This window comes from Mastigoproctus giganteus, chromosome 6 (genome assembly GCF_048544385.1).
Source record: "Mastigoproctus giganteus isolate SK-2022 chromosome 6, ASM4854438v1, whole genome shotgun sequence".
NCBI lineage: Eukaryota > Metazoa > Arthropoda > Arachnida > Uropygi > Thelyphonidae > Mastigoproctus > Mastigoproctus giganteus.
The window spans coordinates 15,082,301-15,105,880 of NC_143580.1; the positions used below are offsets into that span (position 1 = coordinate 15,082,301).

General features: G+C 36.1%; 1 protein-coding gene across 4 annotated transcripts in view; it reads right to left on the reverse strand.

Moving 5' to 3' along the window:
- Positions 1-23,580, reverse strand: part of LOC150083967 (uncharacterized) — a 276,752-nt gene that overhangs the window by 21,400 nt on the left and 231,772 nt on the right. For all 4 annotated transcript variants that reach the window (XM_090374975.1, XM_090374976.1, XM_090374978.1 and 1 more), the window contains 3 exons: positions 16,467-16,609; positions 4,347-4,402; positions 4,200-4,244 (listed from right to left, as the gene is read on the reverse strand). In XM_090374975.1, the coding sequence (XP_090231101.1) occupies positions 4,200-4,244; positions 4,347-4,402; positions 16,467-16,609 (244 nt within the window). The remainder of the gene's footprint in view (positions 1-4,199; positions 4,245-4,346; positions 4,403-16,466; positions 16,610-23,580) is intronic.

The window sequence follows — 23,580 nt, forward strand, 5'->3', positions numbered from 1 at the left end:
AGGTCATTCTGTCGAAGAACATATTAACGACGAACCACTGATGAAAATAGAAGAAGCGCTCATACAAATCAATCGTTTAAAAATGTTTTTCGCCGCTGAAGAAGATACTGAAGGACTTTCGATGGTTTCTTCACTCCAAACAAATGTTGAAAACAAAATTATCAGCCGGAAGAAGGTGCAGAAGAAAATAAGTGATTACTGTATGTCTTTTCCTTAAGATAAAGTCATAATATGCATAGCACAATTGTATGTATATTATTTACAAAAATATTGTTCAAAATCTGTATATATTTTAATTTAATTTTACATTAAACGTTTAACGATTTTTTTTTTTTCTCCCTCAGACTTCTTGTTAGCGGACACTTCTCCTAACGGACACATTTTCGTTCCCCATGGCTGTCCGTTAAAGGGAAGTTTCACTGTATTTGAAATTACATATATAAATTACAGGTCTGTATCAATTCAATGCACGACAATTAACTGCATGCAACAATTTGGTGCATGACAATTTGACAATTCACAGTGGGGAAATCTGGTATATGACAATTTGGTGAAAGGCAACTAGTGACTATGACGATTCACTGAATTCTACAAGAGAATTTCATGTATAGTAGAACAAGACTGAAAATGTAAAACTTTAATATGTCATGCTGTAAATGGTTAATTTGGTGTGATCATTGTATGGTTCATATTTTTGACCGAACATACCAACCAGGTGCATTAGCATTTACACTTAAAGCCTAGCAGGCAGATTTTCATAAAATTTTATATTTGGCTCTTTCAGAAAGATTTATCAAGCCCATAAAAAGTTCATTGAAATCAGAGCAATAGAAATTCTGCAATTATTTCTTTATCCATCTACCCACAATTAATAATGTGACTTCCAATGGATGGATTTTTATGAAATTTTATATTTGGCTCTTTTAGAATGATTTGCAGAGCCCTCTCAAAACTAGTCTTGCAATCTGGATGCAATCTGGATTATCACTGCATGCTCCTGGAAAAGCAGAATAGATTGGTTGAGTATGAGCCTGTTATCATCAGCACGACTTGTCCATTCATATTGTTACAATTCCATATTGTTACAATATGGACAGAGTCATGCTGAAGATACCAGGCAATTACCCATTTTCCAACCTACCTGTAAGTGGGATCTGGTTGGATATTTTTACACAAAATAGGATTAAAAAAATATATACTCTTTTGCTATTTCTAAATTTCTACCTTCCACTATCTAAGTGACCAAAATTTCTGTTGGTTTTCCAAGCCTTTTACTTCACTGATTTTATTTTTTTAAATTCCTGGTGTGTATATGTGATATACCACTGAATTGTCATGATTACTAATAATCTTTCACCAAATCATCTTGCACCAAATTGTCACATACAGCAAACTGTCTTACGCCCAAGTTTAATGAAGAGGAAATGAAATAAAGCAGGTCCTATGCACTAGCATGGTGCTGTGTTGGTTTAACTGCAAGCATGTCCATTTCTTAACAATGGTAATAACTGCCATGAGTCAAATGTGTTTTAATCGAACAATCACCATTCTTTATTCACTCAACATCAGTGCAAGTTAAAACCAGGTGTACTAATGATTATTCACGTGCATTACCATGTAGATGATCTTCAATAATCACCATTGAAAGGGGTGATGGACAACAACAAAGAAATCACTAGGGTGAAACAAACAGATTTCTTAGCTGTAATAAAGTTGCAAAGATAAGATAAACTTTTTTTTTGGATGCTTAACTCACAAGAACATCAGCAGTGGTATTTCTTTATAAGGATTACCAGCTATCATTCCAGATTCCCATAAGAGACACACATAGATATCATCAGAGAAAGTTTATTAGCTTTTGTAGTGGAATAAGATATGATATTGATAGCCTATAATTCAGCCTAAACAGACAAGGTGAGAGCTGATCACTATATTAATTCAAAGGAAGGAGGAGAAACGGAGAACATTTTCAAAGATTGTTATGTTGATTGTTATATAATCTGAGGTATGTGATGATTTCTAAGTACCCATCTTGCTTTCTGTCCACTGTATGATAATATTTAGTGTGGACAAACACTATTTTGAATAACTGTTCAACACCAAGAACTAATGCCAATTTCTAAAAATTTACATTTAGGCTTAATAGAGAACTCATATCTTAAAAAAAAGGAAACATCATGTGCATGCATGCACACACACCATTACAATATCATTTCAGTTTAGTATGTTTAGTAATGCTAGCTACAAAGAAAGACAATTCTCTGTGTACACTCATTGAAAATAAAAATTAACACAAGCAAACTAATATTAACTTACTAGGCTAAGCAACATGGTTTAGAACATGGCATATCACTCCACATCCAAAAAAATTGTTTCTACTTGGAAAATTCAGAAGTGGTGGGTGTCAAAAACAACACAAGGGGAGAATCTGTTGAGGTTTTCCACATATAATCATCATCAAACAGCATAAATGAACATAGTCAGGGGAAGGGAAAGTAAACATTCCCTTCCCCTGACTATCACTATTTTCTTATTCTTCCTCCCACCTCTCCCATATACTTCCACCCCTTCCTCAACAGCTTTGACAGCCCTAGTATTGTACATACTGTCAATGCCTCTCAACCAACAGTCACCAGAAAATTGACCCCAATGGTCAGACAGTCACAAAGAATAGCATAAAAGAGCACATAGCGCATATGTCCATGTCAGTGTCAACGCATGTCAGTTTTAGGACATTTGTTATTGCTCTAATTCTTTATTAGTTTCACTGTTACAGTTTAATATGTTACAGTTTAAGTTTTGTCATCATAATTTTACATTTTTCATCACTGAGGATGGCTCCAAGAAGAACTAAAATGAATGGTTATCATTGCTTATTATTGTAAGTTAATGTCAGTTATCTCCTATTAAATTTATTTCCAATGAATGCAAACAGAGAAGTGTCTTCCTTTATAATTATTAGACCCTGCACTATCATACTTTAAGACAACATTAATATTTCTAACAATTAGTATTATTAGATTTTTCCAAGAAAAATCAAGTGATTTTCTGAAAGCTCTTCAGCATAATTGTATATGTGATATTTAGCAAGAATACAGACTTTTTCTTTACCATTTCAGTTGAGTGAAAGGCTGAACCATTCTTGCAGCCGTAGCAATTTACAGTGAGTAAACAACTACATGATCAAGCCATCTACTAAGATAGCATCTTTCCTCAGATGCACAAAATAAGGAGACAATTACATACAATTCATTTAACACAAATAAGCGTGATGCATGGTAAAATAATAACTGTAGGAATTAATCTGGCGGCTGCAAATCAATATTTTAAACATAGATTAGATAGTATATCTATATGAAAGTAATTAACCACTGATCCTGTAATTAAAAATCACAGCTTGTCCTTGTAGTCTTGTGAAATTTGATTAAGTTAGGCTTGCCTCCATTATCCCTACTGTCCACTAATTTATACAATTAGTGGACAGTAAAATTGTATAAATTTAATGTTACCTGATACTTTCAAACTGATTAGCTGACAAAATGAGGAATCTAGTGAAATAATGGTGAAACAAGAGTGAAATAATGAGGGTCAATTTCAAAATGTTTTTATATGGTCACTTGTTCTGAATATTTAAAAATAATAAATATATATATATTTAACACTAACAGCAAGCACAATTCTTTTTTTAGCAATAAATGTAATCAAGGTCACACTTTTCTCACTGGAGGCATTGTCTACAGGTTATACCCACGTATCATCCCACTCCCGATGATGTGGGGGCTAAACATAAATACAGAAGGGGAAAAAAAACCAAAAAAAAAAACACCACATCATATCACTCCTGAAAATATTACTCAGATATATAGTAATATTCTGACTATGGTATTATCATATAGTTTCTGCATTACAATGAACAGCTTTTTCTGCTTTACAATTAACATCTTCGAAATTAGTAAAAATTCTAATATGAACTTTCAGCATTCCACTGATGTTGCAACACTTTGTATTTTCCTCGAAGTTCATGTGAAAATCGGATATAAAAAAAAAAAAAAAAAGTTAAAACAGTTAACTTCTTTTTTCTTTAAGAGTTACAGATTAGTCCATCACTGATGGCATATACTCTTAAATTTGTGTTCTATGACCTGCACAAATAATTTTCTTTTCCCTTACCCAACTGAACTTAAAGTAAGAAACCCTACCTTTCATGCTGGAAGCAAGGCGCCTGGACAAATAAGGAAAGAGTTCTGGAAAATGGAATAAAAATATTAAGTCAAGAAACATTAAGAAACAAAAACCAGGAACAGCAAAAACAAGCTACATTCTTAGCAAAGAGATTAATTACTTACCAGGTGAGGGTATATTTAGGCCAGTATGTGCTGGTGCAATGGGGTATGACTTATCCCTATAAAAATAAGTTAAATGAATATATAAATTACTAAGACTTCTGCAATGAAAATGTCAAAAATAAAGATAAGTTTTGGCATTACAAATATACTGATTGCTATTTTTATACATTCAAACTGAAAACAGAAATACAGACATAGCCAACTTTTCTAATTTTCTCAATGACCCCATAAATGGAAATACTTTGTTTCCTTGGCCTGCCCACCACATAGATAAAACAGTCATTTAAAAAAAAAACATTACAGCACTTGACTTAAACCTGAAGCAAAATGTGAAACGTCTTCACAGTTGATGTGTTATAAGTCAGTTTCACAAGGCTTGCAGGAAATAGCCAGCTGTCTACAAAAAAAGAATGGCAGTGGGAATGTGTTCTCAAACATTCATGCTTATAACTGCATGCAGTGATATCTGTTGTGGACAAAATAGGAATCTAAAAGTTGTTTTAATCTGGATAAAAATAATTCTAAATCTAAAATCATCTGCCAACATTACTGAACACAAGTTACTAGTGTCTGGATATTTTTTCTTACCAAATAATAGTAATTTTGATACAATTGAGTCTGCTACCACACAGAAGGATTCCCATGCAGTGGTATTAAATTATAAAAGAATTAAGGAAAATGAAGCCTTTCAAAAGAAAAGTGGTATAAGTCAACAAAAATCAGTTTGACTTATTCCCACATTTCTTGTAGTTTAAAATATGTTCTATTTGAAGGTTAAGTCATGCTGCATGAAATGGAGCAGCCTGACTTCCTATAAACTGAGTCACTAAAAAAAACCACAAAAGCAAACAGAAGACAAGATGAAAACAGAGAAAACTGACCAAAAAAGCAATCTTCTCGGGAGAAAAGGCTCTCCTTGAGCATTCCCCCCCCCACTTCCCCAAGGACAGCAGTAGTAACTTCATCAACTTTAGTGTCCTAGACTTGAAGAGTAGCAGGTGTGGTTTGCTAAGCTATTTTTATAGCCATTCTACAACCTCCTCTGTGTCCAGTGTGTCATCCCAAAACTTAAAAAGAAACACATACTGGATCTTGTACATTTTGTTCTAGTTACTTAGCACTCATTTTTATACATGCTGGATCTGGTACTTTTTTTTTTTGTTCTTCTTACCTAGCACTCATTATTAGAAATATGAAATTGGTAAAAGAAAGTGAATCTAATATTGGATCAATTACGCAGGAAGAGGTAGAATTAAGTTTTTTTTAGCTTGCTCAAACCATTCAAGGCCACATACACCTCAACCAGATCACCTTGCAGGTGCCTAGTCTCCAGCTGCTGATATTTGCAGAACTTAAGCCTATCTTCGTAACAGCAACCCTTTGTTCCACTCACTAATCTCATTGCCCTTCTCTGTACTCATTCTAGTAGCTCGACATATTTCTTAAAATGAGGCCTCCAGACCTATGTGTAGTACTCAAGGTGTGGCTTGACCATTGCCTCATACAAGGGGATAATCATCTCCTTATCCCTGTTAGCAGAATTCCTATAATCACTGACAAGACTCCATGAGCTACTCTTGCAGCCTGTGTACACTGCTCAGAAAACATCATATCTGACTTACCCCCAGGTCTTCTTCATTCTCCTCTATCCTGAGTGTAGTACCACACAGTTGGTATATTACTTTGGGGTTACTGCTACCATTTACAGTACTTTGCATTTGTCAATGTTAAACTTCAGTTTCCACCTCTGAGCCCATCTGCTCAACTTTTCCAGATCCTGTTGCTACTGCAACAGGATCTGGAACTCCAATAATAACATTAGTCCATTAAGAGCAGTGTCCACTGATTAACACTCTCTGTCATCTCCCACTCAACCATCCTTTTATCCATTGTAGCAATTTGTCCTTAATGCCAAGCTGCTCCAACTTGTACAGTAGTCTGCTACGTGCAACAGTATCAAATGCTTTCCTAAAATCCAAGTACAGTGGATTCTGGTTATTTGGGCCACCGGTTAATCAGGGCAGCTGTTTATTTGGGACAAATCTTAAAAAACCCAATCAAGAAAATAGCCAGGGTTTACTTCGCTTAATTGGGACAACATGCTGTTTAATCGGGACAGGAGACCGCATCACTGGAGATTACCCTACGAGTGTCTCTGACCATGCCACATGGTTTGGTCAGATTTCTGGAGTTCACAATCATAAAACAATAAAAACAATTAGCAGTCACCTGTTTACTGGGCTTTTCTGTTAGTACAATCTATCATAAACGGATATCTCAATCTTATTGAATTTGCAATAATACCGACAGCTGGAATTCTGTGGGTTATTATGGTGAAATGTGTTTACACTTCCATGGAATCTTCAATCATATAAAAAAATTAATTTTCAGAATCTTCTCTTCATTCCTATTTTTAAAGCTTCGTAACTTGTTACTCTGTTCTCACTTGCGCATATCGCGTTGCTTGCAATTTGTGTGTCCCATGTTCTTTGTTATCGATTGCTTATCTTTTTACTGTTTTAAATTTTAATCTCCACCCACAAATGTCAGTGAACAGAAATGTCAACTAGTTAGTATGTACATATTACAGTACATACGTATTAATTATTCCGATTATCATGTATATTCTTCCGATTTTCATGTATCATTTAATTTTTTAATTGGTATGGTAATAAAGGGTAAATTTGTGCTTAATATATATCTTTACTTTTATAGCCTGTGGATAATATTCCTCCTATTTTCGCTAATTAGAATTTCTGTTTAATACTATTAAAATTCAATTCACAAATGTGATCACAATGACCAGCACTTACTACACATCGTATAGTGAACGGTACTTTACTATGGTGAGTCCATCGTAACGTGATTTTATTGTACACTGAACCAATTGTAAAGCGGAGGTACATTGTATTTTTTAACTATTTACGTGAAACTTCGAATAATTGGGGCAGCCGCTTAATCGTGCCAAAATGCACTAGTCCGATGTGTCCCAAATAACCGGAATCGACTGTATATGATATCAAAATTATTTTTTACATTCAGTTCCTTTGTGACCACATCATAGTATCCAATCAAACTGGTCAAACAACACTTTCTCTTAACAAACCCATGCTGTATCTGAACTATAACTGCAGTTTTGTCTAGATGATCCTACAGTGCTTCTTTAACCAGTGACGCCATTATTTTTCCCCAGAACAGAAGTTAAACCAACAGGTCTGTAATTACTCGTGTCACCTTTCAATCCCCTTTGTGAATTGGGGATATATTTACACATCTCCAGTCCACGGGGACTTCCCCTGAATCCAAAGATACCCTCATAATCATGGCTAAGGGCTGTTTACCGCCTTTGCTACCTTCTTTAAGATAACTGAATAGATCCCATCCACCTCATGTGCTTTCCTTATGTTTAATTTCAGTAATTTCTCTTCCACTTCGCTCTTAGTTATAACAAAATCATTTAACTCCCCGTTAGAGTTTGATAAGCTTCTGGCCTACACTTCCCTACAGAATTTCTCATGTGTGAATGCAGATGCAAAATACTCATTCAGTTTGTCAACTACGTGAGCAGAATTATCAACAATCGAACCATCGATATCGTGAACCAATCTGATTCATCCCTTCCTTCTAGAGTTTACACAAGTAAAGAAGTTGTTTTTCTTTGCGTCCTTTGCCAAAGATTTCTCATAATCTGCCTTTGCTTATTCACTTATTTTGCCACACCCTGCCTACCCGTTTTCACTTATAGTTTATCTCTTCGTGATGTTCAATTATATAATTAAAATTTTGTATATCTCATTAATTCAAACAATGTACACTTTTCGGTTACCTGCTGAAAATTAGTCACGCTATAACTGCTATATTTTTACCAAAATAATAAGGCCTTCATATAAAAATATTTAAAGTTCCTCCACTCTCAAAGCAACTTCAATCTAACTTCCACTCAAAACCAGCGTACGAAGTGGTTATTTAACAGCCTCACATGTCATATTAGAATTGGGGTGTCCAGTTCATTTACGTCAAACTGTTAATCAGTAATTGTTATGTGCATATACTGTGTGTATATTATCATGTGTGCGCGCGCACTCACTTTTCTCTACTCCCTAACAGCATATACGTAATTAGTAGTACAATTAAAGAATATCCAATAATTTGTATATACAGTATGCCTAGTCACAGTAAAGCACAAGTAAGCAATTTTTTTTTTTTTTTTGATAAAATAATTCCAAATTTGCACATATGACTTCACCTAGTAAGGGTACTTTAATGCAATAAATAAACGTTCTTGTTGAGAATAAGAGCTGCAGAGTACAGTACATGTAGAAAAAAAAAATATAATTATTAATAAAAATAAAAAACGAAAATTTTAAACTTCATATTGTAATTTATTTGTGGCAATACTTACTCTTCTGTCTTCCGGGCTCACTAGTTCCCATATGACAAACTGTCATGACCGGGCAAACTAGCAGCACAAAGATGAAAGAAGATATTTTTGATCGTGTTTGGCATAAAGGTCTTCTAAATAAGATTATCTTATGGTTTGCCAACTGTTTTTTGTAATTGGGTATCTAGTTTTCTCTCTGACTGCTCACTGCAGGTGATGGTAGATGGCTCTCTGTCTTCTAATTTCTCCACTAATGCTGGTGTTCTCCACGGTTCAGTTCTTTCTCCCACTCTTTTTCCTTTTGTATATTAATAACCTTCTTCTATTGACCAGGAATCTTATTCATAGTTTTGCTGATGACAACACATTGCATTCCACCTTCCAATTTGAGAAACTTTGCCCTGCCCAAACAGCCTCAAATTCTTGAATATCCACTACCAATTCCTTAAATGCCGCTCTCCAGGTAATTCTCCAGTGAGGCAAAGATAACTTAGTTTATTTGAATCCTTCTAAAATTCAGTCCTGTCTTATATCTTGCAAAAAGGATTCTTCTGCTCCCATGCTTATCTTCGATGACATGCCAATTACTAGGCAAGATCATATAACTCTATTGGGGATTACCCTGACTTCTCTCTCTCTCTTGGCATAAGCATATTACAACTGGGTTTTCTCTTTCACTCTTGTTACTTTTCTTCCAAACAGCCATTCACTCTGTTTATAATAAATTATAAATAGCAACTAGTTTAGTTTCTCCAAATACAATCATAGCTGCAGAAACACACTTGTTTGTTGGAGCAGTGTGGATTAAGGGCAACTTACTGCTCTATATAAAGGGTTGGATGAGTGGGGGAAGACAGAGACTAGTTATTAATGGACACTGCTCTTCATGGACTAATATTATTAGCAGAGTCCCCCCAAGGGGTTCAGTGGTGGGCCCCACTGCTGTTTTCTGTATTTATTAATGATACAGATGAAGGTATATCAGGCTTACTGACTAAGTTGACACATGATACAAAGGTTGACAGGGTGGTTAACAACAGAAATCAGGCTAAGTTGCTACAACAAGACCTAAAAAAATTAGGCAGATGGGTTGAGAAATAGCAGTTGAAGTTTAACATTAACAACTGCAAGGTACTCCATATGTGTAACAGTAATTCCAGATTAACGTAACAACTCTGATACTACACACAGGGTAATGGGAAATGAAAAAGATCTGGGGTAATTGTGCAGTCAGATATGAAGTTATCTGAGCAATGCAGACAGGCTGCCAGGATAACTCATGTGGGTTTGTCTATGATATACAGGAATTTTGCTTGAAGGGATAAGGAAATAATTATCCTGTTGTATAAGGCAATGGTTAGGCTGCATCTTGAGGATGGCAGTCATCGTGAAACAGGTGGGTATATGGGATGTGTTAGAGTAATTAAGAATAAGAATAGGTGCATGTATACTTGCATGTATACCAATGCTAGAAGTATAGTAAATAAATTTGATGAATTTGAAGTGTTGGTCAAGACATCAAAGGCGGATAATGTTGGGATATCAGAGACGTGGTGTCACACAGATATAAGGAATGCCGAACTGGAATTTGGGGAGTACACTGTGTACAGAAAGGATAGACAGGATAGGAACGGAGGAGGTGTTATGCTGTTAATAAAGAAAAACATAAAATCAAAAGAAGTGCATCCAGTTGATATAGATGAACAGTGCACTGTTGAGCCAGTTTGGTGTGACATAAGCACTGCGAAAGCAAAAATAAGAGTAGGAGTGTGTTATAGGCCTAATGACTTGAATGAGTACAATGAACAATTGTACAGAGAAATAGAGTGGGCTAGTAAATCGGAATGTCTTATAATGGGGGATTTTAACTTCCCAGATATTGACTGGAACTTGTGGGTTGGGCACTCACACACTAGTCAGACTTTTGTGGATTTATTGGATGATTGTTTTCTGCAGCAGCATGTTCGAGAGGCAACCAGAGAAAGTAATACTCTTGATCTGGTTATCAGCAGTGATCATTCATGTATTAGGAATTTGCAGATAAAAGAACCACTAGGTGGCAGTGATCACAGTGTACTGACGTGGGATTTACTTAAAGATTTAACTACTAATCAGGGGTAAAGGAAAGGGTTTTTGCTTCCGTAAAGGCGAGTACAGTGGTCTCCGACAGTTTTTAGTTTCTGTACAGTGGGATCAACTGACGATGTTACCAACAGTAAATTCTAAGTGGGAAGCATTCAAGGAATTAATCGTGGAAGCTACTAAAAGGTTCATACCTATTAAGAAATATTGTTCAAGGTTTAGGCCTAAATGGTTGTCAAATGAACTAATGAGACTCGTAACAGAGAAGAAAAATGCATGGGATGCATATAAATTATCAAGCGACTCAGAAGCATATGGCAGATATAAGTTAATCTGTAATCAGGTCACAAAGGAGGTTCGGCAGGCAAAGGCAGATTATGAGAAATCCTTGGCAAAAGATGCTAAGAAAAACAGCAAGGATTTCTTTACTTATATAAACTCTAAAAGGGGATGAATCTGATCGGTCCACTTGACATCGATGGTTCGACTGTTGATGATCCTGCTCAGATAGCAAACAAACCGAATGAGTATTTTGCATCTACATTCACACGTGAGGAATTATTAAGGTTTGAAAATGGCAGAAGGTTATCAAATTGTAGCAAGATATTTAATGATTTTGTAATAACCGAGAGCAAAGTGGAAGAGAAATTGTTGAAGTTAAACGTAAGAAAAGCACCTGGGGTGGATGGGATCTATCCAGTTATATTAAAGGAGACGGCAAAGCAACTAAGCAAACCCTTAGCCATAATTATGAGAGCATCCTTGGACTCAGGGGAGGTTCCCACGGACTGGAGATGTGCAAATGTATCCCCAATTCACAAAGGGGGATCGAAGGGTGACACGAGTAATTACAGACCAGTTAGTTTAACTTCTGTTCCAGGTAAAATAATGGAGTCGCTGGTTAAGGATGCATTGCAGGATCATCTAGACAAGACTGCAGCAATAATTCAGACACAGCATGGGTTTGTTAAGGGAAAGTCTTGTCTGACAAATTTGATAGGATATTATGATGTGGTCACAAAGGAACTGGATGCGAAAAATAATTTTGATATCATATATTTGGATTTCAGGAAAGCTTTTGACACTGTTGCGCATGGAAGACTATTGTACAAATTGGAGCAGAATGGTATTAAGGGTAAGTTGCTACAATGGATAAAAGGATGGTTAAGTGCTAGAAGACAGAGGGTGGTAATCAATGGGTGCTGCTCTTCTTGGACTAATGTTATTAGTGGAGTCCCACAGGGTTCGGTGTTAGGTCCACTGTTGTTTTGTATATTTATCAATGATATTGATGAAGGTATATCAGGCTTAATGTCGAAGTTTGCAGATGATACAAAGGTTGGCAGGGTTGTTAATGACAGTAATGGCAGTGTGCTACTGCAACAGGATCTAGATAATTTGGGCAGATGGGCTAAGAAGTGGCAACTGAAGTTTAACCTTGACAAATGCAAAGTACTACATATGGGTAGAAGTAACCCCAGAGAAACGTACCAACTGTGTGGTACTACACTTAAGGTGGTAGAAAATGAAAAAGACCTGGGAGTAATTGTGCAGGCAGATATGAAGTTTTCTGAGCAATGCAGACAGGCTGCCAGGGCAGGTCATGGGGTTTTGTCAATGATATATAGGAATTTTGCTAGCAGGGAAAAGGAGGTGATTATCCCTCTGTATAAGGCAATGGTCAGGCCACGGCTTGAGTACTGCGTACAGGTCTGGAGGCCTCATTTTAGGAAGGATGTAGATTTACTTGAGCGTGTACAGAGAAGGGCAACAAGATTGGTGAGGGGAATGAAGGGATCCTCTTACCAAGAGAGGCTTAAGTTCTGCAAATTGCAGTGGCTGGAGACTAGGCACCTGCGCGGTGATCTGATTGAGGTATATAAGGCCTTGAATGGGTTGAGCACGCTGAATTCTGATGGGATCCTTCCACTTGTTCAGATTACGAATCTAAGGGGGCATAAATTCAAATTAAGAAAAGACAGATGTAGAATAGATGTGCGGAAATTTTCCTTTAGCCAGCGGGTGGTTAATTGCTGGAACAAACTTCCATCTGTCATTGTGGAAGTTGATAGGTTGAATAAATTTAAGGAGGAACTGGACAGGCATTTGAAGGGAATGGTGTGATTTTTTTTTTTTTTTTTTTGGCTGGTGCTGCATAAGCTCATACGTTTGCTTTCTTGCATCACATGCCACTACTACTACTACTACTACTACTTCATATAGGTCTAGAAAATGAAAGAGCAACAAGGTGCAGTATCTCCTATGTTATTAATCAATTTTCAAAATAATGAGAGGAATTACCTCAATATATGCATGTAGGATGTTTCTTCACTAACATTCTCCTTGTTATTTTAAATGAATATTAAAATAATGAAATGAATTCTACCCTAGGAGGTAAACCATTAGCGATCCAATGTACTTGGCATCCCTGGTCCAAGAGCTCTAAACCTGTCACCAAAATACACCAGAACTCCAGTGAACAACGAGTGGAGAAGACAATTTGTCTATAAATTAAAAATGAATACAAATAAACTTCTGAAAATCCTAAAAATTCTAAATATTTTTAGGATTTTCAGAAGTTATTTGTATTCATTTTTAATTTTTGTGATGGGTTTAGAGCTCTCGGACCATGAATGTCAGGTACATTGGATTGCTAATGGTTTGCCTCCGAGGGTAGAATTCATTTTGTTATTTTAATATTCGTTTAAATTCAGGGAGAATGTTACTGAAGAAATGTCCTACATGCATATATATTGAGATAATTCCTCTTATATTTTAAAAATTCATATACGTCTGGAGGCCACATTTCAGTAAGGATGTAGATCTGCTGGAACTGGTGCAGAGAAGGGGAATGAGATTGATGAAGGGAACGAAAGAGTGGTCATCATACCAAGACAGGCTTCAGTTCTGCAAACTGTAACGTTTGGAGACTAGGCACCTGCAAGGTGATCTGATTGAGTCGTTTAAGGCTTTGAATGGATTGCGCAAGCTCAATGCTGATGGCATTCTTCCTCTTGCTCAGACTACACATGAGGGGACATAAATTAAATTGAGGAAGGATTGTCTCAGGATAGACGTGCAAAAATTTTCTTTCAGTCAGAGAATAATTGATTGTCAACAAACTTCCATTTGGTGTTGTGAAAGTGGGCAGTTAGAACAAATTCAAGGAAGAACTAGACAAATTATTGGAGGGGATGAACAGGTGATTAAGGCTTTGAATAGAATAGAATTTTTTTTTTTTTTTTTTTTGGCTGGTGCTTTATAAGCTTGTTTTCTTGTATCATATGCCATTAATACTACTATTAATAACAAATAATAAGTTAGTTTAGGAAATATGTTAACGGACTTTTTATTACTTTAAAAAAGATGAAGAGACAATCATGCACCTAAATATATATTTTTGTCCTATTTCCATTTCAGAATAAACTGATATAAGCAACTTTACAAGGTTTAGGAGAAACTGATTATAAAAAGATGATTCAAAATATGAATAACTTGGAAGTACGGTGTTATTGGCAGAGCTGATATAGATTGCCAGAATATCTTAAATATTAGTTTTTTGGGAGAAAGGTATAAATGAGAATAACTAATTCTAAGTATCAGACTAAAAACACAGCACTCCATGTAAATTTTGACCAAATAATTAAGTTTATTGAAACAAATGAAAGGGAAACTTCACAAGAACCCAGCCAATTTTGACATTTTAAAATCCTTACAAGAAAATATGACTTTTAGTTCTCCAGCATTAGTTGGAATATCAGAAGATTCACCTACACACAGTGAGTAGCCAGACAGAATTTCAGATGAAAACTGCTTACCCATGTTCAAAAGTAAAAAGATAAACCATAAGGTTGTGATCACTGTCAACTGCCCACATGGAATTTTTGTTGATTCTCAGTCTACTGCAATTAATTAAAATTAAATTAAAAGTTAAATGAATTTTAGAAAGCAGACAATTTCTGCTTATAAGAAGTTATTGAACTGCTTGCTGCCTAAAAGCCTGAGAGGTTGGAAGCTATAAATAAAATAGTGTTATGATAGTTACACTGCATTATCCAGAGGTAGTTTTCTAAAGAAAAAGTTCTACAAGATTAGAGCAAGGCACTAATTGCTCCAATATAAACTGAGAAATAAAGCTGAATGTGGCAATTACATTTCACTCATAAGCATACTAGGTAAAAATCTATGCAAATTTCTTAGACAAGAGGGTTAGAATTATTATGGAAAGTAATCTTGGGGAAAAACAGTCGGGCTTCAAGCCAAAGAGATATATGCACTAAAATAAATGAGATAATAAAGTAATGATAAATTATGAGAACATAACAAAACTGTGTATCTAGAATTTACTGATCTATGCATACAACAAAGTAAAACTATTAAATTCATATTAGAACATAAACATAATGTAACCTTTATCATCCTTTGCCTATGTTCTAAATCTTTTCTCTTTCAAATTTTAGAAAAATATGACATCAGGAACAACCTTGAAAGGAGAATAAAAAGTTAGTATAAAATAGCATATCTGAGGTGAGGAAGCATTGGAAAATGGTTTAAGGTTAAACTTGGAGCAAGGCAGGGCTGTATCTCATTACCACTTGTTTTTATAATTTTCATGGACCATTTAATAAAAGAATGCAATTTACTGGCAAAGTTTAATGTGGGAAACAGAAATTGGATCATTATTAGCACACATGATACTGTGCTGTTAAACAGCAGCTTTCAAGATCTTCATGTATCTTTAAATTAATTAGACAGAGGTTGCAGACAATTGCCATGAAAATTATATACAAAGGCAAAAGTTAAAGTTGAAGGAGGCAAGTAAAATTTAGAGTGGAAACTAAAACAAAAATTGAATCACATCAGTAATTCCATGTCTGGGAATGATCTTTAATGAAGATGAAAGAATTAGACATGGAAATAAGCAACAGAATGAATAAAGCAGAAGCCAGATAAATTTACTAGGAAAAGACAAAATTAGCTGATTACAACAGAGTTTTTAAACTTTAATATCAAATAAAGGTAAGTAAAGCAAACTTAAGATGGTATGGTATATAGAAAGGATGGGAGATAAACTAAACAGATATTTAAAGGAAAAGCAATTGGTAACAGGTTTTGGAGCAGACTAAAAGGTGGGTTTATGAAATCAAGTTAAGGATTAGAAGAAAAAGGTGTTTCCTTTGGCTAGAGGTGGAGATTAAACAAGAAATAGGATGGCAACTAATTATCATAGTATTGGTTAAATAGGGTGTAACCAATATTAAAAAGGTGGGACTCCACCCTAGATTCTCTTACAGTATATATTGTACATACTATAAGAGAATCTAGAATTTTATCTGAAGTTTTGCTTTAAAACTTTTTATTTACTATATATTTTTTAATAAGTTGGTTTCGTAATACTATAGTTCTTTCTCAATCAAACTAACAAACAAACAAACAAAAAAAAAAAAAAAAAACCTAGTTTTTATACATGGTTCTTAAAATGCATCCCTACAAAATCAGAATAGAACATAATTTTTGGAAGAAATTCCTCTGTTTGTCTGACAACCAGTTAACCAATTGTTTGAGGATGTTTTACAGGAAAACCAAGAAAGTTATATTTTCTCCAACGATACATAATGCTTAATATCAATATCCAAATAAAATATAAAAATAAAAACCTGTCTGATGACTTGTATGGAGAGTTTAGTCTTGTCAATTGATTGAACTCCATGTTTGCCATACTAGGTGCTTTTTGTAAGGCTTGAATAAGGTTGGGACGGAACTCTGAGTCAATGCACCACAATGATCCTTTACCTATGTTCTGGAAAACAAAGGTTAATTTAGAAAATTACTTATAACTAGTGCACAATAATGCATATGTACATTTCACTTTCATATATTGAAAGTGAAACTGTCATAACCAAATTCAGTTTTACATTTTATAACAAACAAAAACAAATTTAAATTCAATAAAAAAAACTGACTGTAATATTAAACTGCTAAAAAGGATATGAAAAAGTAATATTAAACTGCTAAAAAGGATATGAAAAAGTAATATCAAACACAAAATTACTACTTAATTTCAGAAAAAAAAAAACAAAAACAAAAACAACAAGAATTAACCATACTGCAAATAACTACTGTTTGAAAATAGCTCCCATTTTCAAATGATATCCTGCTTGAAAATTCACTGGTTTTATAGTTACTTCAAATGGATGAATATCACTTTTTTTGTGTTCTCTACTCTGCAGGCAGGGGTAAGCAGCTAGAACCCTTATTCCTGCAAATGTTAAGGAGTGGTTGGTTGGTTGATATGTTGTTTAATGGCACAAGTGCTGCTAAGGCCATATTGTGCCTGATTCTATTCGGTAGTGCTATTACCAGTTAAAATCTGTAAACTAATCCCGTCTGCTTTAAGAAATAAAAGAACTCAGCTAGATTTGCATTGTCTCCAATCAGATGGGGTAATGTCAAAGGTTCTTGCAGATGTGAAAGCGATTTGAAAATTTTGTTTCGATAATTATTATAATGATTGCAATTTATTAGAATATGCCTCACCGTAAGTGTAGTCTGACAAAATGTACAAATAGGCAGATCTTCCCCCTTGAGTAGATAGATATGGGTTAGATGCGTATGCCCAATATGCATCCTAGCCAGGATCACCTCCTCTTGCCTATTTGATCGCATGCTTGATGGCCACAACTTAGGTTCCTGTTTAAGTTGAAGCAGTTTATTGCCGCACTGAGCCTGCCAGATTTGCAACCATTGCTCTTTACACATGTTTTTTATGACTGATTTGTAGTCTGTATATGGCACTTGGTAGTTAGGAGATCTTGCAATGATTGGATGTTTAGCGGCTTGATCTGCGTAATCATTTCCTTTGATGCCTACATGACCTGGTATCCAACAGAAACTGACTGATTGGTTTACAGCTTGTAACGCAATAATCTGTGATCTAATTTGCTTCAAGATGGGGTGGATTGGTTTGGATGGATTTTTCAATGATTCAATCATTGAAAAATGATTTTTCAATCATTTTTCAATGATTGCACTCAGAGAATCAGAGTAGATCATAATTCGCTTCCTGGACAGATCAATCACGTGATCCAGAGCTATTTTAATCGCCCACAGTTCAGCAGAATAGACGCTGCATTCCTTTGGAAGGGACACAGAAGTAGAAAAGATAGAAGAAACTGCCGCTGCGCCCATTGTCGTACTTGTTTTCAAGCCATCGGTATATATTTGAAGACACCGAGAATTTTCTGCTACATGTGCAGCATGGAGTTTCCTGATGGTAAGGTCTGCTGCTGCTTGCTTTTTCCCCCACTGTTGGAATGAGAAGTCACAGACTGGTGTATAATCAGACCACGGAGGGTCGTGACTGCTCAGTTCCTGAAAGACATTACCCATGTCTAGATTCCAACATTGTGTTAACTGTAGCAACCTTATCCCAATAGGCTTGTTTTTGTTAGGTTTGTTTTGATAAAATGTGGTCCATTGGGGCTCAAATAAGTATGGGGAGATAGGATGAAAAGGAAGACTCCGTATTTTTGCTGCATAGTTGAGGATCAACATTTTCCTCCGAAGATGGAGTGGAGGTTCGTGTGCATCTATATATAGACTCTGTACAGGGGATGTTCTGAATGCTCCTAAAGCAGTTCTTAGGGCACTGATGGATGGTGTCTAGCCGAGTTAGTGCACTTTTCCTGGCAGAGTCATAGATTGGAGCTCCGTAATCCAAGCGAGATCGGATTAATACCTGATATAGTCGAAGCAGAGTGTATCGGTCAGCACCCCAAGTCAATGAAGATAGTACTCGGAGGATATTTAATTTTTTTAAGCAAATGGTTCTCAGATATGTGATGTGTTGTGAGAAGTTTAATTTATTGTCCAGGATTAGGCCAAGAAATCTGATACTATTGGAAAGAGGTATGGTGAAATTTTTAAGATGTGGTTCAGGCTCAGGGTGGATCTTACGTTTTTTACAGAAATGAATACAGTTAGATTTTTGTGCTGATAAGCGATAGCCATTGCGAGACATCCACTGCTCAATTTTCTTAATTGAGATCTGAAGCTGTCTCTCAATAGAATTCATAGATTTTCCTTGGCACGAAATCATGAGGTCATCTGCATAGTGATATAATTCTACTGTGCTTGGAATATCATGGATGATATTGTTTATTCTTATTAAAAATAGCGCAGGACTCAAGATAGATCCTTGAGGGACCCCCTCCTCCTGTATATGAATTCTAGAAAGAACATTTAGATGACTAACCTGAAAAGGTTCTGTCCTGGAGAAAGCTCTGAATAAACAAAGGAGGTCTGCCTCGTAGACCAAAGGTGTAAAAATCCCGTAGAATACCGAAACGCCATGTTGTATCAAAGGCCTTTTCTAAATCGAAACTTACCATAATGAAGTGGTCATTTCTGACAAAAGCGTTTCTGTTGTTTGATTCTGCTTTAGTCATCATATCTAATGCAGATCTATTTTGCCGAAAGCCATACTGATTTTTATGTAAGATGTTATGTGACTCAAGAAACCAGGTGAAGCGCTTGAGAACCATTTTCTCCAGTGTTTTCCCCAAACAACTAGTTAAGGAAATTGGACGATAATTTCCTGGATTAGAGAGGTCTTTTTCTGGTTTAGGGATGGCTAATACAAGTGAATGTTTCCAAGAGCAAGGATAAACATGTTCCTCAAAAATTCTGTTAAAAAATATTAAAAGAATTTGTAAAGCAGTATCATTCAAGTGTTTTAGCATAATATAAAATATACCATCAGGGCCAGCTGCACTATTGGGTGCTCTGTTAAGAGCATCCGTTAACTCGGATATAGTAAAAGGCTGATTATATGGAAGAGACAGACCAGTGTTGAAATTTAACTTATACCTTTCTGCTACCACTTTAATTTGTTGGAATGAAGTATCATATGAATTTGCTGCTGAAATTTTTGCAAAAGGCTTTAGCAAAAGCGTTTGCAATGTCTTTGGAGGAAGACAGTTCCTGTCCATTAGAGATCAATATTGAGAGGATGACAATGGATATTTGCCATTCAGATGTTGGATTTTCCTCCAGATTAATCTAGTATCGGTGTTTTTGGTGATAGTGGAAGCGAACTAAATCCAAGAATCTTTTTTGGCTTTCCTTCTTATTTGTCGTGCTTTAGCATTTAGTTTCTTGTAATTTATAAGGTTAATAATAGTGGGATGCTTGCGGAAAATATTCCAAGCTTTGTTCTTTTTTTTTTTTGCTCTATTACATTCATCATTCCACCAATAGTTTTTGCACCTGCATGGATGAGTCGACGACTGAGGAATAGCTTTGTCAGCTGCTGCTAGTATCCGTTTAGTAATATGGTCATTAGCTTCATCTATTGACTGGTTCAGAATGAAGTTTTTATCTAAAACTGTACTTAAGGAAAATTTTTCCCAGTTTGCCTTTGTAAGTTTCCATCTTCTGCGAGTTTCTGAATAGGTGGTGGGGGTAGTTTGGAATTTACAAGTACTTGGAAGATGATCACTATTGTGGGGATTATCCAATACCGCCCAATGTATACTTGGGTACAGAGCGGGGGAGCAGATAGATCTATGGCTGAAGTATTTCCTGAGGGAAAATGAACATGAGTATGTGCACCGGTGTTCAGCAGTTAGATTTTGTTTGTCCAGTAATGTTTCTATTAGCTGCCCTCTTTTATCAATATGGAGACTTCCCCATAATGGGTGGTGTCCATTAAAGTCACCCATCAAACAAAAAGGAGGTGGTATCTGGGCAAGGAGCTCATCAAAGTCTCTGAGTATATACGTTTGGTTTGGTGGAAGATAAATAGAAACAAGAGATAAAGATATTCCAATTTCTATTCTTACAGTAACAACTTCTAAATTAGTTTTTAAGTGGATTTGTCTAGACGGATTAGTAACGGATACCAAAACCGCTACACCTCCATGGGCTGCAGTTGCTGCATTCCTGTCACGTCTGTACAAAATACCGTATTTCCCCATGTATAAGATGCACCTTTTTTCGAAAAATTTGGGGTCTAAAAACTGGGTGCATCTTATACAGTGGTTGTAGATTTTTTTACTTGCATTTCCCGCTTTTTCGCACTTGTTACCGGTATATTAGGTTACGTTTTGCCATGTTCTGCCCAGAAATGGCTCATAAAAGATTTTCGTACAGTGCTGAATTCAAGTAATGAGGAGTTGTATGAATTTTATGATGAATAAAACTTGAGTTCAATAACTTTATGTAATACATTTTTTTTCAAATTTCGGGCCCCAAAATTAAGGTGCATCTTATACATGGGGAAATACGGTATATTTCTTTATTGAGGGGGTCACTTGGAGTTAAAAATGTTTCCTGTAAACAAATGCCTGCTGGATTGAAATCTCGGATTAGGTTATAAAGTTCATCTGTATTAGTACGTAGTGCTCAACAATTCCATTGTAAAATGCACTTCATTATTTAGTTTTAGTGGTAGGATGATCCGGTTGCCTTTTAGAGGCAGTAGGCTTATTGCGATCTATTTTATTTTTATCTTTTTTAGGAAAGGTAGGCCGTCCAGTGTCCATAACTTCTTCGGCATGAATTTCTAATATAGGTTCTTGTTGAGTTTTGTCATCTGTATCCATTTCTGCAGTATTAATTTGGGTTTTAGTAGAAGATTCAGCTTTTGTCATCCTGGTCTCACTTTGTGACTTGATGCCACTAGTGGTGGGGATGGAAATTGGAGTATTACAAGTCTGGTCTCTGTTGTTTTGCTTCAAGGATGGCTGAGGAACTGAAAGCTGGGCTCTAGCCCATTCAGCAAGTGATATGTTCGGTGGAACTGAGTCATTGGTTTGTGTAGCAATTGAATGATATTTCTTTGTAACATCTGCATATGTACGTGCAGGAGTATCTTTCAGTATTTGTTGTCTCGCTTCCTGATAAGTCACTTTATTTTCAACTTTAAATTTCTGTATTTTTTTTCCAACTTTCCATAACTCGCAATTTCTAGAATATGCAGGATGATCTTTCCTGCAGTTAGGGCAAACTGGAGATGTAGCAGTACAGTCTGTTTGAGTGTGATCCTGGGATCCACATTTTGGGCATATTGTGTTTCCTCGACATGTTGCCTGAGAGTGTCCGAACTTCTGACACTTATAACACCGTATTGGATTTGGTATATATGGGCGGATATGGCAATTTAGATAACCAGCTTTTACAGTATTTGTTAAGTTTGGAGTACTGAATGTGAGAATTACACTGCGGGTTGGAATGAGATTGCCATCTCTACGAGTCAAAATTCTCTTAGCTTGTATGACCTTTTGGTCTTTAAGTTCTTGTACAAGCTCCTCTTCTGTTACATTCAATAGATCCCACTCAGAGATAACACTTTTGGAACTATTTAGGGTTGAGTGGGGAGATATTTTAACAGGGATATCACAAAATGTTGTCATCTTTAACAACAATTCTGAATGTTTCGACTGTGTAGTTTCCACAAGCAAATCCCCTGACTGTAACCTTTTGACCATTTTAGGCAATCCAGCAGCATTTTCTAGAAATCTCTGTATAATAAATGGAGAGAGTTTGCTCACTGGTTGACTAGTTAAGGAATGGATAATCAGGAAAGTTGGATACTCAGGTTGATAATTATCTATTTTTAAGCGCTTATGTTGCACACTACCTTCATCAGAGTTATACCAATCTATGGTATTTGAGCTTGAAGGCTCTAAGGCTGGATAATTTTCTTTATCCATGTCGGCTCCTTTTCGCCCTGGGGGATTAGCTTTTCCACCCAGGTTACCAGTCCCGCCATGGGGAGGCAGGAGCAGTGCCGCTTGTGGCCAAGCGTAGGAGTTAGTACGGTTAGTATATACAATAAAGAAAAAGGTACTTTCCTTTTTTCTGGCTCCCTTTCTATACATTTAAAAAGTAGAGCTAATCAACAGAAAGACTTATGAATGAAATAAAACAAGGAAAAACTCAGTCACTTTAGGAATCGCAGTACTATTTAGCACAGAAAATCGCTTGGCCTCAAGAATCGCTTGGCACTCGGGGCCGTTAAGGAGTGGTATGAAGGGATGCTGTGCTTTGTATCTCCCTCATGTACAGTATAATCTGATATGATCTTGGTGTTCTTTTATGAGACACTGTGTCCTATGATGTCCCTTCAATGCAAGATATCTGGAACTTATATTTAATACTTAGCCTCACTGATGCATAGGTTTGGGAGGAAGGGGGAAAGTATGTGGAAGATCTTCCTGGAGCTGATAAAATATGATTTGATACTGAAAGTTCTGACAAGCCTGGCTACTCTGTAATTCAGGAAGGGTGGGTTGAGGATGCAAACTGGATGATGGTTACCCCTAATGGGCATTGTTGGGTACTGGTTGTTTTCGAAATATATTTCTGATATAGTGCAGTTCTATGGAGAGGTCTGAAAGCCCCTCAATGATGCCTGCCTTCATACAATAATCTGCCAAAAGCAGAAACAACCTCACCTCAAAGGTATCAACACACAAACCCTACCTACAGTTTATGTTATCACTTTTTTGCCTTATCACTGTTTACACACATGCAGTGGAGATGATTATGTAGCATCTCAATTTGTTCTTAAACTCTGGCAAGGCCACCATAACTGAATGGTCAAGTGAGGATCCATAACTACATGCACTGTGAGTGATGGTGGTTCAAGACTGTGTGACTGCTAAATATGGTGCAGTTTCTTGTATTCTCTGTTTTGTGAACTCCATTGATGGTATATTCATCCCAGAGTATAAATAGAAAATTTATTTAAGTTGCAAGTCCAGTTGC